We start from the raw sequence: 19,675 nt of genomic DNA, 5'->3' as shown, positions 1-19,675 counted from the left end.
TTGGGGAGGGGGATGAATAACATCAAATATATTGTATGAAATTCTTAAAGAATAAATAAAAACATTATTTACAAAGCAAACAGGCAGATACAACACACACAATCACTGTAGAGTACTATGAATAGGAAAAAGGAGAATATTGGGTTCAAGGACACCTGGCTATTGTGAGCTCCTTTCGCAAAAAAAAAAAAACATAGACACAAAGGAACATTTAACTTTAACACCACAGTGCTTACAATAAGTTGGAGACCAACTGGAAACTCCTATTTTTACATTTTCCCCCTTAAGATCTATTTTGTATGTGTATGAATGTCTTGCCTGCATGTATGTTTGTGTACCACATGTGTGCCTGGTACCCAAGGAGGACAGAAGAGGGGTTGGATCTCTTGGAACTGGAGTTACAGACAGTTGTTAGCTGCCATGTGGGTGCTGGGAAATAAACCCCTGTCCTCTGCAAGACGAAAAAGTGCTCTTAACCCCCAAATCATCTCCCTCAGAGCCCTTTTCTTTTTTTCTTTCTCTTTTGATTTTTAAACAGGGTCTTGCACAGTAGATTTGAACTTGCTTGAACATGATTCTCCTGCACTGGCCTCCAGAATACCATTATTATAGGTGTGACCCACCACATGCAGCTTTGTGTTCATTTTACAGATCTCCTTTCGAGAATCTCAAAGAAGCCAAGCAATCAATCACAAGTTAGCATATGAGAAATACCATCAGAGAAACAGAATTCTACTAATGTCAGAGATATTTTCAGGTTCTATCTTTATGATCTAAATTGGCATCAAATTTGTATCTCTTTGGCCATTCAAAATACTAATATCCTTTAGAGTAGTTTTCCCCTTGTCTTGACACAGATGGAAAAATAATGCAGAATTCTTGGTCATTCAGAAAAATATCTTCTAAAATTAGAGTGCTTCTAGCTACTCTAGAGGTTGAGGCAGAAGAATCACTTGGGCCCAAGAGGTTGAAACCAGCATACCAAGACCCCACATACCCAAAAAAGAAGAAAGGGAAAGGGGAAAGCGCACTATTTACTTAAACCCCATAAAGAATCTCCCATTCTTTATTTTTGGTCAAATTATGATAAACACAATCAGTACTCCTGTTTTCTGAGGGAGGGAAGAGGAGGGAGGGAAGGATAAATTGGTATCACAAAAACAAAGACAGCAGGTATAGTGTGGGCTCACACCAGCACTCAGGAGACAAGAGTTATGAGGATTCCAGCTTGAAAGCCAGCCAGAACTACAGGGTGAGACCCTATCTTAGAAAAACAACAGAACAAAAGTGGGGCATGGATGTACATTCCTATGATCTCCATTTGGAAGGTGGAGGCAGAAACATCAAGAGTTCAAGATCATACTGGGCTGTAAAGAATTCAAGACCAGTCTTAGCTACATACATGAGACCACACATCAAAACAAACAAAAATCAAACAAGCAAGCAACAAAGTACATAAAATAAGTGAAGATTTCAGCTGTGTTTTAAAAGGCCAATCCTTTAACCTCTTACTCAGCTAATAAAACTACCAATCGTGAGTATGAAGACCACCACAAACTTGGTTATACATCCCTTCTCCTAAAGTAGTCACAGTCACTTCTCCATCTCTGCTCCTTCTTTCTGGACAGACCACTTTTTTGGGGGGGGGAGGGGGTGGAGCTGAGGATCGAACCCAGGGCCTTATGCTTGCTAGGCAAGTGCTCTACCACTGAGCTAAATCCCCAACCCTCACTATTCAGATTTGAACCAGTAAACTCTTCTGTATCTTATATAGCTCAGCTCGGCTATCACTGGAAGTAAGAACTTTTCTTTGGTGTAGGATAGTGCTGCTTTACTTCAAGGTAAACTCTAATAGATTTAATAAATCTGAGCTGGGTGTAGTGTCGCACGCCTTTAATCCCAACACTTGGAGGCAGGGGAAGGTAGATCTCTGTGTTAGAGGCCAGCCTAGTCTACAGAGTGAGTTCCAGAAATATGTATGCACACAACCACTATTTTGCTTCTTTGTTTATTTGCAATTACTTAGTAGACGGGTCTTCCTTTTGTTTGGTTTGTGCTTTCTGATACAGGCCTTGAACTAGTGTTTTCTGCTTCAGCCTTCTACTTCCCTTCTCCCTCAAACGTTATAAGCATATGTCACCACACACATCAGGTGAGGCTGCTTGATGACTATTACCTTACTGTATACATAAGCATACACACTACTAGATTCTTGTAAACCATCAATATTTATTTTGTGTGCATGTACGTGCAATGCAAGTATATGTGTATGTCATAGTCAATGTGGAGGACAGAGGACAACTTGCAGGAGTTGGACCCCAGAACATGGGTCCTGGGGGTCAAACTCAGGTTGTCCGTCTTGGTAACGGGCACCTTTTTACCTGCTGTAGATTCTTTTGCTTTGTTCATCATCCCCTAACAAGTGGTAGGTTTTCAGGAAAATGGTGTTGAATTCATAAAAAAACTAATGGGCTGAGAAAAAAAGGGGGGGGTAATTCTATCTTCCATTCAAAGAGATTACTAAAACTCCTAGAAAGGAGAGCTCTACACTTAACCTCACCGATCTAGAAAATCAGCTGCAATCATCTTTTATTTCTTTGTCTCCACAGAAAGATCCATCCTGAAGAGAGCTCCCCTCTTTGAAGCACCCCCAAACAATGGAACACTACTCTCTCTCTGCTTGTAACCACCCTGACAATGTAGATAAGCTCTTCACAGCCTTTTAAATCAAATTGTGTGATCACATTCTCACATTTTTCAAATTACAATATATCCAGCTACGTAATGAGTGAGACTCTGTTACAAATAAATAAAATTCATGCCTATCTTTATATATTTCTGGAAGTCACATTCAAAAAGCCCCCTCCCTCACTTCTTTTTAGAGATAGGGTCTTACTAAGTAGCTCAACTGGCCTGGAACTCACTGAGAGCCCTTGTTTCTGACTCCCACATGTCAAGATTAAAGAGGCATGTGCCACTCCAAGGGGTGGGTGACCTAGAGCTCTTGATCCTCTGAGTGTGGCAATTACAGGCTGAGATTATAGGAAGAAGCATCACTATATCCTGCCCTTATTTACATTTTAGTCATGTTGAATGATGTATATGAAGGTTTAATGTAAGTCAGTTACTCAGATCTTAATTACGACTCTGAATCATGAATTCAACTTAATTAAGAGGTCTCACATGCTGTAGGAGTAAAGGACACTGGCCTCGGTCCTCCAGGATTTATTGGTGGGAGGGGTGGCATGACAGGAGGTGAGGATCTTGACTGTATCTTCACTTCCACAGGCGATCCAGGCATTGCTGGCACCCTTTTCTCACAACCAACTGCAAAGAATAAAAGAAAGGGAGGTCAAAGCTCTCTGTAAATAATAAATAGCAACAACAATTGGAAATGAACCTATTTCCCTAGAAGACTCAGAAGTTAAGATGATGCTTATAAAAAAAAAAAAAAGGGTAAAACATTGACTCCCTGAAGATATGTTCATGTCCTAACATCTAGCTCTGCAAATGCTACTTTATTTGGGGAAAGGAAAGGACCTTTTAAAAATCTAATTACATATTTATTTATTTGTGTGTGTGTACGTGTGTGTGAATGTGCGGCGTGTACACGTGCCATGATATGTGTCTGGCAGCCAGAAGACAACTTGCCAAAGTCAATTCTCTCCTTCTACCATGTAGGTCCAGGGGATCAAATTCAGGTTGCTAAGTTTGGTAGAAAACACCTTACTAGCAGAGGATCTTTTAATATGGGGGAGAGGGAGGCTGGAAGGATGGCTTAGCAGTTAAAAGCACTGGCTGCTCTTCCAGAGGGCCGGGGTTCAATTCCCAGCACCCACGTGGCAGTTCACAGCTGTCTATAACTTCAGCTCCAGAGGATCCGACACCCCCAAAGACATAAATGTAGGCAAAATACCGATGCACATGACAAAAAAATGTTTAAGAGGGGCCTAGAGAGACGGCTCAGAGGTCACTGGGGACAGAGGTGTGTTCCTAGCTCACAACCATGTCTAACACCAGTTCCAGGCAATCTCATAGCCCCTTCTGGCCTCTCATATGTGGAGGCAAAACATACATACACCTAAGAAAAAATCTAAAAAATTATAAATAAGTTAAACCTGGCAGGGTGGCACACTGCCTGTAACCCCAGGATTGGGGAGGTAAAGACAGGAGGATCAGAAGCTCAAAGCCAGACTCTACAAAACATTCTGGATTAGATGAGGCAAAACCCTTGACTCAAAAAAACATTTAAAATAAACTATTTCTCACAAAAGAGAACCTATTAATACCTGGAAAACAGGCTCACCTTTAAATTGAACTATATGTCTCTCACTAATTTCTTGTGGTTTTTTTTTTTTTTTTGGTTTTGTTTACTTAAATACCATAGTAGCAACTGACTTCAATTACAAGTGCAAAGGCCACGGGGTGGTGGCGCACGCCTTTAATCCCAGCACTAGGGAGGCAGAGCCAGGCGGATCTCTGTGAGTTCAAGGTCAGCCTGGTCTACAGAGCGAGATCTAGGACAGGCACCAAAACTATGCAGAGAAACCCTGTCTCGAAAAACCAACAACAAAAAAACAAAAACAAAACAAAAAAACAAATGCAAAGGCCACAGGAAAGGTTTAAATGAGAAGGTAAAAATCAAAGCATGTTCAGAAAACACAAGGCACATCTTAGCTTATTCACCACAATTTCTGATGGGAAAGATGTCCCCAAATGCTGTATTATGTTCCAGCTTGCAGTAGCTATTTTTTGGAAAGGAATATATGAATTAAAAGTATCAAGGAAGCCAAGCACCCATGTTACAAACCCCTAACAAAACCTATAGTATTCTGAGAACCAGGTGGGAATTTTAGAGTGGCCGTCCCTGGTCAGGATGCTTTCTTTGTGAAACTGATGCTCGTCCTATCTGATTAGTGGACTAATGAGCTGTTGCGCTTGCCTTTTCCTTCCTGCCAGTGTTTGCTCAATGCCCTTCAGAGAACAGTTGACGCGTTTCCAACTCTTCCATCTGGGGCTCAGCTTTCTGAGGGGTGGGGGAGAAGGGAAGGAAGGAACTGACAGTTGTCTCGCACTGTCGTGTTACGTACAGTGTGCATCAACCTGGAGGGTGTCTTTCTCAGACCACCTGTCTTTACAGCAAGGTGCCAAAGGCTAGGTCGAGGAGGGCTTAGCAGTCAAATGCACACAGCACTAGGCCAGGGTAACAAAGATGGGTCAGCCCAACTCCAGAACAGTGGGCTGCATGCTTCACCTCCTGAAAACTTAGCTAGTGGATAAAATCCAGCCTCAAGAACACAGTTCACAGGCCACATTACTTACTTCTTGTTTACTCCACTGCCCACAAACCAGCACCATTACTGTTATTCCTAGTTTCAAACAGTAATAAAGATACAGAGAATGAAAGGGCTGATTTGATGCCTCCTTCTGTTACTCACGATCTACATAAAATTTAGCAAATAATTTCAGCTTTCTAGGCCTTGTTTTTCAATACAAGTAAATGAATGAAAATAAAAAACCACCTAGAAGGAAAGCTATGAAAAGCAAAGACAGGGGCTGGAGAGGTGGCTCAGAAGTTAAGAACACAGTTGTTGTTCTTCCAGAGGACCTGGGCTTGAATTCCCAGCACCCACATGGTGATTTACAACTAACTGTCTTTAACTCCAGTTCCAGAGGATCCAATGCACTCTTCTGGCCTCCACAGGCATCAGGCACACATGTAGTACACAAATGTACATACAAGCAAAACCTAACAAATACAATAAAAATAAATAAGAACTGGAAAGCTGTCTCTGCAGTTAAGAGCACAGCACTTGTTACTTTTGCAGAGGACCAGGGTTTGGTTCCAGCATCCACATGATGGTTCACAACCATCCAAAACTCCACTTCCAGGGGATCTAACACTCTCTTCTGAATTCTGTTGACACCAAGCATGCAATGCAAATACATACATGCAAGCAAAAATAATACACATAAAATAATAAATTGCTCCACATAAAATAAATTACTCTAAGCCGGGCAGTGGTGGTGCATGCCTTTAATCCCAGCATTCGGGAGGCAGAGCCAGGCAAATCTCTGTGAGTTCGAGGCCAGCCTGGGCTACAGAGTGAGTTCTAGGAAAAGCTCCAAAGCTACACAGAGAAACCCTGTCTTGAAACCCCCCACCAAGCAAAAAAAAACAAAAACAAAAATACATGGAGATCCTGTCTAAGGAAGGAAGGAGGGAGGGAGGGAGGGAGGGAGGAAAAACATAGAAAAGAAAGGAAAAGAAGAGATCAGTGTTTGTGGTGGGGAAAAATGAGTCTGTGGTGCAAAACGGCTATGTGTGTGAGTTTTCGTGTTGTGACATACAGTAATTCCTGAGAAAGCAGCAACAACAGGAATGGGATGGGGGTGGGGGTGGATTTAAAAGACACTTAAAATTAGAACACAAGAGGATTTGGTCATTGATAAGATGATAGGGAGAGATGCACACCAACGTGGAATTACTGACCAAGATAGAGAACACTAGTGGTAGAGTATATTTGAGCAGAGAAATTCAAATATACTGTATTCAGTATGGGACATTAAGGTTTTGGTTTTGAGACAGGGTCTCACTATGTAGCTCTGGCTGTCTGGGACTCGCTCTGTAGACCAGGCTGGCCTTGAACTCACAGGGATCCACCTGCCTCTGCCTCCTGAGTGCTGGGACTAAAGGAGTGTGTCACCACCACCGACAGGACGTTAAGTTTTTATTCTGATTCTGAACTAATATACGTTCCCAGCAGGTAGTTCAATTCAGAAGTTTGGAAATAAAAGAACACCAGCTTAGAACTAGAAGTTACTTGCATAAGAATGAAGAAATAGAGGATATAAAAGAAGTAACTTATATTTTTATTTTTATTTCAAAGATTTATTTATTATGTATACAATGTTCTGCCTCCATGTACACATGCAGGCCAGAAGAGGACACCAGCTCTCATTACAAATGGCTGTGAGCCACCATGTGGTTGCTGGGAAGTTAACTCAGAACCTCTGGAAGAGCAGCCAGTGTTTTTAACCTCTGAGCCATCTCCCTAGCCCAATTTATTTTTTGAAATAATTTATTTTTATTTTTTATTTTTACATTTATGTGTGTGTGGGTATGTGTCCTCTGCCCATAGAGGCCATAGGTATCAGAGGCCCTGGAACTGGAATTACAGGCAGTTGTGAGCTGTCTGATGTGGGTGCTGGGAACTCACCTGTGATGTCTGCAAGAGTAGTATGCACTCTTCACCTTATTGAGCCACATCTCCAGGCCCAACTGAATTGTAATTTTGAGAGAAAGCCTCCTGTGAGTCCCAGGCTGGCTGGGAACACACTTCTAACAGAGCGGAAGCCTTCCACTTTGGATCCTCCTGTACACGGCCCCACTTCTCAGTGTTTTTAACCAGGCTGGCCTGAGTGCTGCTGTAACAGGGTGTGTACCATCACACCCAGCTTCTTCTGTTTTTCCTTGTTTGGTTTTTTCCTGCTTTTACTTTAATGCTCACTGAAAAATAGCTGGCACTATTACATACTCAGTACCTTTCCCTTTAGAAAGCCTTAACTATTTACAGAGTTTTTCTTTCTCAAGCTACTAACCTGTTCCTTTGCATAAGTCACAAAGATAAGGATGAAAAAATAACATGTTCACAAATGCCCAGATTTCATCATTTTGCAAGTTCTGCAATCTGTCCATAACTGTCCCATGGAATACTTGGCTTTACATTTCTTTGCTGTCATTTCTAGTTCCTAATTCTGGAAACTCACATTTAACTACCTCTAGTCATGTCTTAAATCTAAACCAGCAGCTCTTCTCAACCTGTGAGTCCTGACCCATTTGGGGGTTGTATATCAGATGCCCTGCATATCAGTAGTAAAAGTACAGTTATGAAGTAGTAATGAATTTTATGGTTGGGGGGTCACCACAACATGAGGAACTGTATTAAAGGGTCTCAGCTTTAGGAAGGTTGAGAACCACTGATCTAAACCAAAGCCCCTTTAAGACAACCAATTCACAAGGAAAGGATGAGCAAGACAGGAAAGGGAGATGGGGAAAAGGGATGTGGAGGCTGGGAGATGGCTCAGCAGTTAAGATGCTTGCTGTTCTTTTAGAGGTCCCAGGTTCAATTCCCAGCACCCACATGGCAGCTCACAATCCTCTCTAACTCCAGGTTTCAGGGGATCTGATACCCTCTTTTAGCGTCCTCAGGCACCAGGCACATTCAAAGTGCCCACACAGACATGTAGGCAAAACATTCATACACAGAAAATAAAAATAAATCTTTAGAAAAGGAAAGGCAGGTCAGGTGTGGTGGTGCACAACTTTAATCTCAGCACTTGAGAGGCAGAGACAGGTAGATTCCTGAGTTCAAGGCTAGCCTGGTCTATAGAGTGACTTCCAGGACAGCCAGAACTGTTACACAGAAAAACCCTGTCTAGAAAAAAATAGATAAACAAATAAATAAATAAAATAAAAAATCAAGGAAAAAAAGAAAAAAGGAAAGGAATAAGTTAAGACGTCACTTTCCTGGACTGGTTTTATGGCACTGCTCTCTCTGCTAGATTAGCTTGCTCATAACCAAGTGTCACACAACCTGGAGCCTTTCAATAACAGAAACTTTTTCTCACAACTCTGGAAGCTGGAAGTTTGAGGTGGTGGGGCTCGGGGGTGTCTTCTGGGACCTCTCTGTGGATTATAGCCAGCCAGTGTTTTCCTGAGCCTTTACATGGTTTTCTCAGATACCTAAATATGTTGATTTCCACTTGCAGTGTAGCCAGACGGGCCTGGGATAGGAAGTTTGAGCTTTGGATCAAAGGCTATCAACTGACAGAAGGTACACAGAGAATTTTTAAAGCTTGAGAGCAGGTATTTTGGATGAAGTGAGTAAAAAAATGGGTCTGAGGACTGAGCTCCAGGACTCTAAATTTATGATGGCAGAGAAGATGCTGAAGAAGTGCAGGAAGAACAGCAGCAAGCACTCTTGTCCACTGAGACATTTCTTCAGATGTGGTGACTGAGGCCTACACTCCCAGCACTTGTTAGGTAAACAAGAGAAAGAGGAGTGAGTTCAGAGCATCCTTGACTAAGTTAAGAGTTCAAGGTCATCATGGCCTACAATGAGACCATGTCTCAAACTACCCCACATGTGCCAAAGCATTAAAAGAGAGCACAGGAACAAGGAAAAGGATAAATATACTCTTTTATAAAAGACTAAAAACATGAAAGACTACACACAAATCTTACTCTACACCTTGACACGGGCAAGCACAAGAGCAATGGTATTTTTAGGCCAGATAAAAGAGTTCATTTAGGTCTTAGGATATAGCTCAGTAGAAACCTCATCTAACATACATGAAAGTACACATGTACTGCCCCCTGCCTCAGGACTTAGAAGGAGGAGGCAAGCGAATTAGAAGTTCAAGGTCCTCAACTACAATGGGTGTTTGAGCGAATAATCTGGACAATATGAGATCAAAACCATAAAATTTTCCTTTCTTCCTTAATTTAAAAGTATACCTTAATATACTCTGGTTTCTCTTCAGATTGTATAAATCTTTCGCCTTTTACCAAAAGTATACCTTAACTAAAACAGAATAATAACATAAGTAAAAAGGTTAGTTTGCTGCTAAGATGAAAAGGACATTGTTGCCTGGGCATAGTGGGGCAAACCTATAATCCTACTAAGGGTGCTGAGGACTCCAGGTTTGAGGCCATTCTTCCACAGCAGGCAAGGCTCCTGTGGAAAACACCTGATCTTGAATCTGGAAGATGTGCCTGAAGCCTGATTCCAACACTGATTAGAACCTGAGACACGCCGTTCCAGTGAGGTATTAAAAAGCTCTTAGACCATTCACACCTGGGTACTGTTAGCGAGCGCTCAGGTAAGAATGCATTAACAGATATTATGCCACTGAGTGTGGAGAGTAGGTAACTAAAAGATTTCTTCCAGTGCTAATCATTTTAATATTGTAAAGACATGTTGTAATCAGCCTGTCAACATCAAAGCCTGCTGATAACCTTAATGCAAATAAAAGCAGCAGCAACACAGCTGACCTGATAATGTAAATAGGGAAAAGTGAAATATGGATTGCTGTACCCCAGTTCCAGCAAATGTTTATTTGGAATAACAGAGTCTACTCCAACTGTACACCATCTGTTTCAAGTATCCATCAAGGTAATATTTTTCACATGAAGAGAAATGACAACTCCCCAGCCTTCTCAAGGAGGCTACCTCTGCCACAGTCTAACTGATCTCAAGCTGTTAACATTATGTAGTATTAACATCCTAGCCGAACATTATTACCACAGTCACAGTCGAAAGAAGCCCGAGACTGTCAAGAAATCAGTTAGCTCTAGGCTTCTTAGTCATATATCATCCTCCTCCCTTCGTGTGTGTGTGTGTGTGTGTGTGTGTGTGTGTGTGTGTGTGTCTGTCTGTCTGTCTGAAACAGAGCACTGTTGACTCAGGTCTCTCTGGAATGAACACATAACCTTCTGAAACAAAATACATCAGAGTAAATGCTGACAGTACAACTCCAAAATAGTTTACAAGGTATCCCACATCCCTCTGCCACTGGTAAGGCAGTGTCATTGTCATGAACAATAACAATTAGTTCTTAACTATCCTTCCTGCTTCAGATCTGACCACTTGCAATCTAGCTGATTTAAACCCTAAAATGGATCCTCTCAGAAATGAATTTAAAACTCTTCTTAATGACTTCTTCCTCTTCTTACAATAAAACATCAACTCTTTAAAAAAAAAAGATTTATTTATTTATTATGTATACAGTATTTTGTCCCTGCAGGCCAAAAGAGAGCACCAGATCTCATTACAAGTGGTTGTGAGCCACCGTGTGGTTGCTGGGAATTGAACTCAGGACCTCTGGAAGAGCAGTTGGTGCTCTTAACCACTGAGCCATCTCTCCAGCCCCAAAACATCAACTCTTTATGTTGGCTTATTGAGGGGAGACTGGACAAGGTTTCACTATGTATCCCAGGATAGTCTTGAACTTATTATGCAGCCCAGACTGACCTGGAGCTTGCAGCAATCTTCCTTCCTCAGTCTCCAGAATGCTGGGATGAGAGTACTATCCACGGTCTTTTAAACAGTTCTCATCAAGTTTGGTCTAGAATTGCTAAGCACTCTGAAGACTCTTTGTGGCAGAGGATGGGCAAGTGGGGAGAAGGAGAAAGAGATTTTCAAAATCACATTAGGGGCTCAACTGCCTTATTATTTATTTATTTGGAGACAAGGTCTCACATAAAACAAGCTGACCCCTGAACTACTGTCTCCATCCACTTGCTGAGTCCTGGGAATACAGGTGTGCTACCATGTCCAGCTACAGCCTGTTTTTCTATCATTAACCAGCTACATAACACCTGGGACAAATGACTATTTTCTCACTTTTAAAATTATCTGTCACCTGACTGAAAGGCAGCCTCTTGAAAAGATATTTATATTACTATAGTCATTCCCATTAACAGCATTATTCACAATAGCTAAAACATAGAAGCAGAGACAGGCAATGGTGAATATCAGTAAGTGCTTGTAAGGTAGTAAGTAGGGAGATCAAGGGGTTCAAGGCCAGGTGGGCAGTGACAGCACAGCCTTTAATCTCAGCACTCAGGAGGCAGGGGCAGGTGGATCTCTGTGAGGTCAAGGCCAGCCTGGTCTACACAGGGGGTTCCAGGACAGCCAGGACTACTCAGAGAAACCCTCTGGAAACAAACAAACAAACAAAAAAAGAGTTCAAGGCCAGCCTCAGTTATATACCATGTTTAGTTATATACCAGGTTGCCCATGCCAGCCTGGGCAGTATACAGCAAGACCCTGTCTGAAGGCAGGGGTGCGGGTGGGTTTCAGTGGTAGAATGCTTGTGCAGTATATGTAAGGACCTGGGACTGATCCACAGGGAGGGAGGGAGGAAAAAAAAAAATCGATCCAAACTCAGGTTTTCTGAAAAACCATTATGTGCTCTTAGCCACTGAGCCACCTTTGTAGGTTTTTTAATTTTTATTCTTCTCTAATACAATACATTGAGACTGCAGCGTTCCTTTCCTTCCCTCTCCCAGATCCATTACCACCACACAACCCTCTTACCCCAGAAAAGAGCAGGCCTCTCAACAACATCAACCAAACACAGCACAAGATACAGTAAGACGAGGTACAAACCCTTACATCAAGGCTGGGCGTGGCAAGCCAGTAGGAGGAAAAGGGTCCCAAAAGCAGGCAGAAGAGTCAGAGACACCCCCAATCCCAATGTCAGGAGTTCCCTTCGAACACACACACAGAGAACACCAAGCCAACAACCATAATATATATGCACAGGACCTAGACCAGACCAGTGCAGGCCCTGTGATTGCTGCTTCAGTGTCTGGGAGCCTTTGTGAGCCCTGCTTAATTGATTCTACAGTGCTCTCCTGGTGTCCTCGACCCCTCTGACTCCCACAATTCCTCCTCTCCCTCTTCCTTGAGGCTTCCCTGAGCTCCAAGTGGAGGAGGGACCTGATGGAAACCTCCAACCAGGGCTCCCTCTCTGCCTAATGCTCCTTCTTTCATTATCTTTTAGGTTCTCTGAGAGTGTCTCACCAGGTAGCTCTGGCTGGCCTGGAACTTGCTACTACATAAACCAGGTTGGCCTTGAAGTCATAGGGATCTGCCAGTACCTGATTCCCACTCCCGGTTCCATTTTTAAAATAATGACATGTCTGAGTGTTTTGCCTGGATGTGCACCATGTGTGCTTGGTGCCTGTGGATGCCAGAAGAGGGTGGTGGACTCCCTGGAACTGGCATTACAGGAAGTTATAAGCTGCCATGTGAGTGCTGGGATTTGAACCCAAGTACTCTGTGATAACAAGTGCTATCAACTACTGAGCCATCTCTCCAGCTCCTGAAATTTTTTAAACTAACATCTATTTTAGTGTGTGCATGCACACACGCATGAATGTGCACATGAGCATATGTACAGGTTAGTTCTCTCCTCCCACTGCCTCTGCCTCTAGAGTGCTGGGATTAAAGGCATATGCCACCACGGCTGGTGAGAACCAGGATTTCAAGGGCAGCCTTGCTTACATAATGAGTTCTAGACCAGCCTGGCTATGTGACACCCTGTTCCTTCAAAAATGTGGGCTGGAGAGATGGCTCAGTGGTTAAGAGCACTTGCTACTCTGGTAGAGGACCTGAGTTCAGTTCATAGCACCCACATTGAGCAGCTCATGATTGCCCATAACTCCAGCGTCAAAGGATCTTAATACCCTCTTTTGTCTCCTAGGATGTACAGAGGCGACTGGGGAGGGCACCATAAATAAACTACATGGCTTGTGACACACACACATCTGGCCCCAAAACTCTAGTCCATGTGACCATGTGATTACTTTTTATTTTGGTTTGGTTTAAGTATACAGGAAAATGGGCTGTGTGTATGCTAGGTATTCTGAGCTATATTCTTGGCTCCAAGAAAAAGTTTTAACTCACATTACCATATTCAGTCGGCTTGTATGACCAAATATTCTTTTCTTTTTATACAAATTTGTCAAACTCTGAAAGAGCTTACCGATGCTAGAGTTGCACCTACTTATATGTACCTTAATGTTTGAAAAACTAAGCCCCTGTGCCCCCAAGAACACACAGCTTTTATTTTGGGGTGGAGAAAAACAAACAAAAAAAGGGAACTTCAGGTTCAGGGGTGGTGGAGACTAAAGATCAAGCTTTCCATGATGAGAAGCTTCTGGACAATCTAACTGCCAACAACATCATCTCAGGAACTTCTGACATCCAGCATTTTCCAATAATGTAAAGACAGCACTGTCAGTTAATGGGAAGAAGACCATGGCAATCATCACCACATCTAAGAAGAACAAACCAGGAACCTTCGCTGTCCCTGCTTACATGCCTTCAAGCTCTAGCAAGCCAGGGGAACAAACAAAACCAACGATGCTTTATGTATCTGACTCCGTCTGATTTCCAGAACAGTTAATAACAGACCAGTAGAAGGTTACATACCTATACTCTCGGCCCAGTGTACATGTGGAGGTCAGAGGGGAACTTGGGGGAGTGTGTTCTTTCTTTCCACTGGTTGAGACCCACCAGACAGGGCAGCATCTTTACACACTGAGCTATCATGAGCTCCTAAAAAAATTTGTTTTAAACTATCTGAATGAAACAATGTTTGTGACAAAAGATCATGAAATCTGACTCTCGCTTGAGGACAGAAATCCTGTGAGTTAGAATTAACGGCTTTAAATACCAAAACAGCTCAGCCACAGAGTTTAAATAAATTGCATGTGACGTGATTCAAATTTTGTCTTGGAAATATCTAAGACATTTTCCATCAAGGTCCACTTAAGGAAACAGATGTCAACAAACAAAAGCAGAGAGTACTACATTTAAGTAGGAAAGCATAAATTTGAAGAGAGAGAACATCTTTTCTGAGATGGGAGCTTCCTACTCTTAAGACTTAAGGAAATCCTCCCACCTTAGACTCCAGAGTCACCCTTCTGGTCATCCTTCCTCCACCTCCCCGTGTACGGCCACTCCCACTTTTCTGTGTTACTGGGGACAGAACCAAGCCCTTTCGCAAGCTGGGCAAGCACTTTATCAACTGAGCTGCGACTCAAGGCCCCTGATTGGGTGTTATCACAGGCCTTTCTCCTGCTCTGGAGCTGCTTTTCTATCAGCATTTCCCCTCTGAGTCCTCCTGGCCCTTTACATTCCTGTTACAGAGTACTTGTGTCTGGGAGTATAGTCTAGGGGATCAAACCTAAGGACGTGAGAACACTAAGCAAGTGCTCTACCACCCAACACAGACCCCAAGCCTTGAAACTAAACTTTGGGGTCCTTGAGATGGCCTAGCAGATGAAGGTGCTTGCCACACAAGCCTGACTACCTTAGTTTGATTCCCTGGAACCCAAGGTTAAAGGAGAAAAGACTCCTGAAAGTTATTCTTTGACTTAGCAAGACTCATTCTCAAAATAAATTTTTAAAAAATAAGGGTGAGGCTACTGGTGTAGCTTACTGATAGAATGCTCGACCAGATAAATCAAGTCCAGGATATAGTCTCCAACTTTGTGGAACTTTGAGGAAAATCTCAAGGGATAGATAGGAAGAGAATAGATCAAATTCTGTTGTGGGGAGGGGTAGCAACTAATTATCAACAACAATCCCGGTTTTCTTCATTTCAATAATAACAGAGACAACAATAATTAATCACGATGTTGACAGGACTGCAGGCACACACTGGTGGTTCTTCTGTACCTGTCAACGACCATATTATTAAATAGCTAGCTTCTTAGAGACACATGCAAAGGACAAAGGATTCCACTTGGGTTAGGAAGCAGGTTAAGGAGACTGCCACCAAACCCGACAACCTGAGTTTGATGGCTGGGACCCACATGGTAGAAGAGAAAACTGACCCCTGCATGCTGTCATTTGACCTACAAACACACACAATGCAAAAAACCAAAATTTTTTTTTTTTTTTTTTTTTTTTTTTTTTTTTTTTTTTTTTGGTTTTTCGAGACAGGGTTTCTCTGTGTAGCTTTGCGCCTTTCCTGGATCTCACTCTGTAGACCAGGCTGGCCTCGAACTCACAGAGATCCGCCTGGCTCTGCCTCCCGAGTGCTGGGATTAAAGGCGTGTGCCACCACCGCCCGGCACAAAAAACCAAAATTTTTAAAAGAAAATATTAGAGAGCACTCAGGAGGCAGAGGCAGGTTCTGAGTTCAAGGCCAGCCTGATCTACAGAGCAAGTTCTATGACAGCCAAGGATATATAGAGAAACCTGTCTGGGGCGGGGGCGGGGGAGAGGATTAAACCTATAATGCATCACTCATTCATAAATAGTAATTATGCTTTTTTTCTATATTCTTTTTTTTTTTCTAAAATAAACTTTCTATTTATCATAGCCAGTTTTAGTACCAATTCCCTCACATGTCCTATGCAAATCCCCACAGCTCTGTCAAAACACAATAAAACTGGGGTGGTGACTTTTGAGGAAAACAGTCACCCATTTCCAGTTTGGGCTGTTAAGGCCTTTTATAAACTATCTATACTCTCATTTGTTCCATTAGTGCCAATATCTAATTACTGATACAGTCAGAAGAAAAAGCAAAAATAAATGTATTTCAAAGTATCAACATTAAATCAGTAGTTTAAAAATTTTTTTTTCCTTTGCCAGCAAAATAATTCATTCTCTCTGACTGTTTGACCTCGCTCCTTGGGAATTTGTCCTTAAGAAAATAGCTCAAGGGAAAATGCAACTTATTTCTCTGAGGAGTGGTTAATTAAATGGTAGAACAGCATATCAATGCTAACTGTGAAGGCAATGAAAATTATAATTACAAAGAATATCAATAATTGAGGACTACACATAATGCAGAGCAATGTAATTATTATTTCTGAAAATTATTTAAAAATATTTACTAAATATGATTCACTACAAAGAGAAAAAACTTAAGCCAGGTGTAATGGTGTACACCTTGAACTTGGGAGGCAGACGCATGGGGAATCTCTGTGAGTTCAAAGCTAGCCTGGTCTACAGAGTGAGTTCCAAGACAGCCAAGGGTACACAGAGAAACCCTGAATCGAAAAGCCAAAAACAACAACAAAAACCAAAAAAACAAAAAAACAAAACCTGTGTTATAATTTCTCCATAGTCCTCATTCCATCAAAGCATTTTCTGTGTTGAGGCCATATTTACCTCATGGGGAAATACGTCCAGAATGTGCATGTTCATCAACACAATTAATATACCATTATTTTCATTAGGTTATATGTTTCTATCTAGCTATCTTTATTCTAGGATATAACTACTCTACTAGTTTGAGAAATCAGGTTTTTGTTTGTTCGTCTGTTTTTGAGACAAGGTTTCTCCGTGTAATAGTCCTGACTGTCCTGGAACTCCCTCCGTAGACTAGGATGTCATTAAACTCAGAGACCCCGCCTGCCTCTGCCTCCTGAATGCTGGGATTAAAGGTGTGCCACCACCGCCAGACTAGAGAAATAAGTTGTTTTAATGTAGTCATTAGTACAAAGTTGTTCTTCCTGTATGGTAATTGGTCCTTCTTCGGGACTGTAGCCTGTGTCCCAATCTATAACCTTATCTAGGTTTGTTTTTGTTGTATACATGACTTTCTGGCTTCCAAGCTCTTCAATCAATTTCTTTTATAAAAATATTTACTTATTAGGAGATAGGGTTTCACTGTGTAGCCCTGGCCGGCCTGAAATTCAGTATGTAGACTAAGCCTCAAACTCAAGAGATCCACCTACTTCTGCTTCCTGAGTACTGAGAGGCATGAGCCACCACACCTTTTCAACTAAATTTTGTGGTGATATTTTATTTGTGCTGAAATGTGATATTTTATTTGTATGTTAATAAATAAAGTTTGCCTGGAGATCATAGGTCACAGTCAGCCATAAACAGAAGTCAGGCGTTCTTCCTTAATCTGATCACATGGCAGGCAGAGTCTGTGTGTTCAAGGCCACAGCCAAGTGTGATGACACACATCTTTAATCCCAATACCAACCATAGAGTCCTGGAGGGCTGTATAGACAGGCAGCGACAAGGAAGTGATGTGGCTGGGCTTAGAGCCAATGAGAAGGCAGAACAGCAAGGCAATAAAGGCGCAGGTTAGACAGTTAGAAGCGGTTGGTTTGGCTCTCTTGGGAAACTAAGGTTAGTTGGCTATTGCTCTGGTCTCTACGGCTTGCACCTCTGTATTTGGCTCTGTGTTTCTTATTTAATAAGACTGTTTAGAAATTTGTCTACAATTGGCACCCAACATGGCAAGAATTCTTTAAAAAAACAGTGGTGGCCTTACAGGCCAGGGGTTATAGACCCCGGCTCAGCCACAGGCCCCCAGGCCCCAGACAGAGCTACAAGCAGTCAGGCTACACTCAGCTGGAGTTACTTGTGGCCAGATCTCCAACTCACGTGGCCAAAGCTTAAAGGGGCCAGAGCTGCACGTGGCTACACTGCTTGTGGGTTTACAAACCCCTGGCTTAGGCCTGAGCACATGGCTGGCTGATGACCCCAACAGTTGTTATCCTCTGATATTTGGGATCTGGTTTGGCGGCGGCAGTTCGTCCCGCCTGGCGGGGTGAGACTACCGCCGAGGAGCTAGATCAACAACGTGGAGCTTAGACACTGGCAGCAAGATGGACATCCTGAAGTCAGAGATTCTGCAGAAGCGGCAGCTGGTGGAGGACAGGAACCTGCTGTGGAAAATAGAAAATATTTCAAGCGGAGTAAACTTGCAAAAAAAGAAAAGGAAAAAGCATATTTTGAAAGATGTGGCTACAAGATACAGCCAAAAGAGGATGACCAGAAGCCACTAACTTCATCAAATCCCGTGTTGGAACTTGAACTGGCAGAGGAAAAACTTCCCATGACTCTTTCTAGGCAAGAGGTCATCAGGAGACTGAAAGAGGAGAGCCAATTAGACTCTTTGGAGAAAAGGATTATGATGCTTTCAGCGTTTAAGAAAAACAAAGATTCTTACACCAGAAGCTAACAAGGGCTTAAGGAATGATCTGAAAGCAGCTTTGGACAAGATTGACCAGCAGTACTTGAGTGAAATTGTGGGTGGTCAGGAACCTGGAGAGGAGGACACACAGAATGACTTGAAAGTTCATGAGGAAAACATCACCATTGAAGGATTAGAGGCACTGGGGGAATCCTTAGGGAAAGGTAATGATCATAAGGACATGGACATCACCACTAAGTTCCTGAAGTTTCTTCTTGGCTTTTGGGCTAAAGAATTGAATGCCAGAGAGGATTATGTGAAATGCAGCATGCAGGGCAAACTGAACAGTGCTACCCAGAAGCAGACTGAGTCCTACCTCAGACCACTTTTCAGAAAGCTCCAGAAAAGGAATCTTCCTGCTGATATTAAAGAATCAATAACAGGTATCATTAAATTCACGTTACAGAGAGAGTATGTGAAGGCGAATGATGCGGACCTTCAGACGGCCATTGGAAATACTCCCTAGTCTATTGGTGTCACTATGACTGGTATCCATGCCCGAACTGGCAGGGAAAAGAGTTTCCCAAGCATGTTGCACATGTTTTAAATGATGAAACCCAGAGGAAACACATTCAGGGACTGAAGAAGTTAATGACAATTTGCCAAAAGCACTTTCCTACGGATCAATCAAAATGTGTGGAGTACAATGCGCTGTGAGGTCTGTACACAGTGTATATATAACAAGAAGCCTCAGCAAGCAGCATGTGGACTTCTTGCCTGAGCACAGCAGTGAAGAAGAGTTCCACCACAGAGTTCCACCAGATGCACTTCTTGTTGGGTTTAAGAACTGGGTTGGCTTTCATATGGTACTGGATTGCAAACAAACTTTTGTGCTGCTCTCATCTTAATCAGTTGAAAAATTAAGTCCTAAAGCTGTTATCCATAGTGTAGACAACAGCAAGAAGGGGGTTTGAGGTGACCTTTCTCCCCAAGACCCAAATTGTGTCATTAGATAACTAGAAACATTTGAGGGCAGGTTTATACTTTCTGTAAATTATCATGGCTTGTACATTTTTGTCTTATGTGGTATTTATAGAAATATTTCTTGTATTTCAAAAAAGTGTGGGACCATTAAATGTTCCTTTACAGTTCTTAAAAGGTTTTTGAAATTTTGCCATCTTGCAGTAGGATGTAAATGTTACTGTTAAGT

The 19,675-nt window shown here is 42.3% G+C and overlaps 1 protein-coding gene and 1 pseudogene across 8 annotated transcripts in view; one reads left to right on the top strand and one right to left on the bottom strand.

The window, feature by feature from the left end:
- Positions 1 to 19,675, bottom strand: part of Cbfa2t2 (CBFA2/RUNX1 partner transcriptional co-repressor 2) — a 112,322-nt gene that overhangs the window by 47,851 nt on the left and 44,796 nt on the right. For 7 of the 8 annotated variants that reach the window (XM_052726152.1, XM_052726146.1, XM_052726144.1 and 4 more), the window contains one exon: positions 3,184 to 3,327. The exons of the other annotated variant lie outside the window; for it this stretch is intronic. In XM_052726152.1, the coding sequence (XP_052582112.1) occupies positions 3,184 to 3,327 (144 nt within the window). The remainder of the gene's footprint in view (positions 1 to 3,183; positions 3,328 to 19,675) is intronic. 8 annotated transcript variants of the gene reach the window in all.
- LOC128102412 (pre-mRNA-splicing factor 18-like) lies at positions 17,540 to 19,431 on the top strand (annotated as a pseudogene).

This window comes from Peromyscus californicus, unplaced genomic scaffold, assembly GCF_007827085.1.
Source record: "Peromyscus californicus insignis strain IS unplaced genomic scaffold, ASM782708v3 Scaffold_7__1_contigs__length_154581171, whole genome shotgun sequence".
NCBI lineage: Eukaryota > Metazoa > Chordata > Mammalia > Rodentia > Cricetidae > Peromyscus > Peromyscus californicus.
This window is presented reverse-complemented; position numbering and strand designations above follow the sequence as displayed.